This window comes from Centruroides sculpturatus, unplaced genomic scaffold, assembly GCF_000671375.1.
Source record: "Centruroides sculpturatus isolate CEXI.00-Female unplaced genomic scaffold, Cexi_2.0 scaffold973, whole genome shotgun sequence".
Taxonomy (NCBI): Eukaryota; Metazoa; Arthropoda; class Arachnida; order Scorpiones; family Buthidae; genus Centruroides; species Centruroides sculpturatus.
Genome location: NW_019385487.1, coordinates 2,988 through 7,044, shown reverse-complemented (window position 1 = coordinate 7,044; position 4,057 = coordinate 2,988). Strand labels below are relative to the sequence as shown.

At 36.2% G+C, this 4,057-nt stretch overlaps 1 protein-coding gene across 1 annotated transcript; it reads left to right on the top strand.

The window, feature by feature from the left end:
* Positions 1–546: 546 nt before the first annotated feature.
* LOC111639438 lies at positions 547–3,483 on the top strand (the record flags this gene model as incomplete). Its single annotated transcript, XM_023385329.1, has 4 exons — positions 547–764; positions 864–996; positions 1,068–1,297; positions 3,291–3,483. Coding segments are annotated over exons 1-4 (616 nt in total), but the record flags the coding sequence as incomplete, so codon positions are not given.
* Positions 3,484–4,057: the final 574 nt, after the last annotated feature.

Sequence of the window (4,057 nt, the reverse complement as noted above, 5' to 3'; positions counted from 1 at the left end):
AACAAATTTTTATTTGAAATTTTAATTTAATCAACGTCTGAAATAATTCTATTCAACAAATTTTTATTTGAAATTTTAATTTAATCAACGTCTGAAATAATTCTATTTAACAAATTTTTATTTGAAATTTTAATTTAATTGACATCTGAAATTAATTTTGTGATCAAAGCTGCCCAAACCATTACTACTGGTATTTAACAAAGGGAAAGTACGGCGATCGGTCTAAAAAATTTTCCACCAGATATATACATTTCTGGACTCGCGGGACCTTGAAACGTCGAGAAATGGAAACAATTCGGGTTTTTTTGTTCTGTATTTGCATGTTGGCAGGGACGGACCTAGATTTTTCGGATCCTAGAGCTTATCGAAGCTCAATGGGGCCCCATTTTTGTTAGATTAAAGAACCCCAAACGAGAATAGAAACAAAAAAGTTTTTTTAAAATTGACCATATATTTTTAGGGGAAATACAGTATATAAAACGAGATATCCAGAGGCATTACGCTTTTATAAAATTCTGCTATTATTCTTTACGGTATCTTCCATTCTTTATAAATTTGAAGCAGTAAGTAACTCACGAGTGGTCTAGTATAATTTAAAATAGAAGATAAATGTGAAATTCTGTTATTTTGTAGTTTGCTGAAATAATGCCAATTGTCATGTAGACTTCTCAACAGTCTCGCACATCGAACCAACTCATTTTCATATGAAATGGCATAAAAAGAAACTTACCTGGCAATCAGTTTTGAATCCATTCACAAAACAGGTAGAAATTTCTTCATAAATCATCTAAAATTTCTGAAATCGAGTAGAAAATTATTTCCTCTAAAATGTATTATTTTCTTTTCCTTATTGTTCCATAAAGGTTTGGTTGGCCTTGATCTTTACCATTACAGTCTTTGGATTAATATTCCGTAAATTCGTGAAAGACAATAAAGAGGAACCTTGGACTTTAAGGAGAACGTACTGGTATCTGATGACAACGTTAATGTATCAAGGTAAATCTAAACAATATACACTGTCTTCTAATTTATAATAGCGAATTATAATCTTTGACGTTAATTTTCAGGAGTCGACAGCAACAACGTCAATCGTTCATCTTCTAGAATAGCATTTGACATCTGGTGGCTTGTGATAGCCATTTTGGTTTGGAGACACGCCGAAATATTGACGTTATTTATGGCCGTACAGATTGACGAACCGGTACCGAAAACATTCGACGAGTTAGCAGAAACTATTAAAAGAGAAGAGTATACCTGTAAAGTGCTTCCAGGTGGATACTTCAGTCGTTATTTTAGTGTAAATAATACGTTAACTTTTTACTAGTTTGTTTTTGCTTTATATATTTTGAAGTATAGAAACATCTATTAAACTTATTTTCTATTGTATAGATATTAAGATAAAAATATATTTAGATTTTATTCTGTGTATAGTGTATGATGTTTTTGGGAAATTTCAATTGTGTTTTTCACATTATATAGTACAAAAGAAAATAACAGTTAGACCCCGCTTAACGCAGATTCGATATAACGCGGTCTGCTCGAAGCCTTAAAAAAGCTCAAAATTTACGCCGATTCAAATTATCGCGGCATTTTATCGATTCGTATATAATACGATTCTTCCCAGACACGAACCAATCAGCAAAAAGTGACAATTCGTCAAAGCGCCGTACTTCCCTTAAATCTATGTTTGTTTGGTGCAATTTTGGAAAAAAAAATATAACGTCGCGGATGCCATAGACAATATCGACTCGGCTCGGCAAGAATTAACTACTGTAATAAATGCGTGAACAGTATGTGGAAGAAGTTATGGACTAAGTTATCCAAGAATTTTCGACGAGAAGAGCCTATCGCTGTATCGTTAGGTCCACCAAATTGTCAACCTAATCGATGCAGTAGGACTAACAGATGTAAACGAACAGGATATTGAGGAGTTACCGCGGGTTTCTGGCAACGGCCTTACCAACGACCACCTTCGAGAACCGGCAGAACAGGGAATCGGCGTAGAACTGCAAAACTGTGATTCCGAAAACGAAGACCCAAAAAATTTCTCTACAGATTTCCTTAGTAAAAGTTTGGTAACGATAACCGAAATCGTCGATCAAACTGTAGCGAACGATCCAGATTTTGAAAGGAGTGAAAAAGTAAGACGAGGCGTTTTGGATTCGATCTCTTGCTACCGACATTTGCTTAAGGAATGAAAAAAGAGACAAATGATACTATACGACTTTATCGCAAAATAGCCAGGACCTTCTTCTCCAAAAACGAACTTTGCATTTCTGTGTGCATGTGTTTATGTGTTATTTAACATATATTATTATGTAAATTAGGCATAATATCAAAATAACTTAAAAGTAAAATCTGTTCATTTTTGGTCGCGTATTGCTCTTTCCATATTTACTCTGTGTTTATCACATTAAGAAAAAGTATAGCAACGAGAGTTGCGTAACTTTTCCGGCTGTTACGAGTTTTTATCAAAAAACTTTTATATTATTAAATTAAGCAAAAATAAAATTGTGTGTGGCGCCATCTCTTATCAAATTTTGTAATAAAAACTTTTTATATTTTCAATTACTATAAAATGGCAAAAAGCTTAATTTCGAAAGTAGAGGTAAATTTTATATAAAAAGAAGTGTAGACGTTAATTATTAACAAGTAAAATCTTCATTAAGTCTGACCATATTGGAGATACACACGATCCTCTTTATCTCCCCACTTCCTCGACCCGTAACCACCAAAATTTAATACCATCAATGCCCATCGTGTACAAGTTACCACGCCAAATTTCGTTACTTAATCTTTACCCCATGCTGCGATATTAAAGCTAAATAGACTCCAATAAACACACAAATATCCACGGAAGTTTTTGCTGTTTTTTTTTTTGTTTTTTTACTTTTTTAGTACGTGGATATTTGCAACGCGCTGTAAAATATAAAACAACGAAAGAGAATTGTAAAATTAATAACGAAAGAACTTTACTCAAAATTTAGAAAGGCTTCTTACTCAACAACAGTTAAAGTTACGTAAGCAAAACACCTACACTCGACACTAGAATAACCTTGCACAAGGTTAAACGTGGGAAAAGGAGAGCGACGTCTACCGGCCAGCGGTTGCCATAGAGTTAATGGCGGCCACCATGCCGACGTAAACAAACAAGCGGAATGCCAACATAGGTTATCGTTCGTTTTAAAGAATAAATCGAATATAATTCGATGCAATCAGTAATTTATTCGATCGTCCGTTTATTCAGAATAATAATAATGCAACATTTTATAAGAGACGTGACATCTTAGCATAAATTGGTGGGAAATCGGGCCGCCAAGGTGATGTTCGGCAATCTCTTTCAAGAAAATAACAGAATGAAGAGTGCCAAAAGAGTGCCTCCACCCAGATCTGTTTACGGATTAAGTGGAATCGAAAATCAGGGTGCAACTTGTTATTTGAATACCTTGTTACAGACTCTTTTATTAACTCCGGAATTCAGGGGTAAGTCTCATAAGTATAATTACAGTACACCTCCGAATCAGACGGTCGGCAAATTATCACACTCGTAGGTGCTAAAAGGTCAAAGGAACCACGCGTTTACGCGTCACCCTTTGCCAGATATGGCCACCCCTAGTGTCGAGTCGTGCGCCGTGGCCGGTTGTGGTTCCTTTGACTTTTTTGCTCCCGCAGGTGGTTCTCCAATTCTGGGTTGGGTGGAAAACCTCTCATTTTGAGTTTGCCTCTTACCGTATTGATCTCGTGGGTGACGAAACGTAGAGGTAAAGTTTTGTCCGTGCTGCGGGTCGTCGACGTTTAGAATCCTCGATAATGTCCGAGACGTTTCTGGTAGGCGAAAACGCGGATCAGATACGTTGGTTTGTTGGTGGTGGCATTTTTATGTACGAGCTCCCTACCGAATTTTTGCCGGTTTTGTTTGGATGGTTTTCCGGATCGGTCAAAATTACAAAAGATTATCCCCCGGAACACAAATGCGGCTTTGGATGAGGTGGTTAGACTTTGTCGGAGCTGTGGACGGTTCTCGTAGGAGTAAAACGAGCAAAAGGATTCGAAGGGA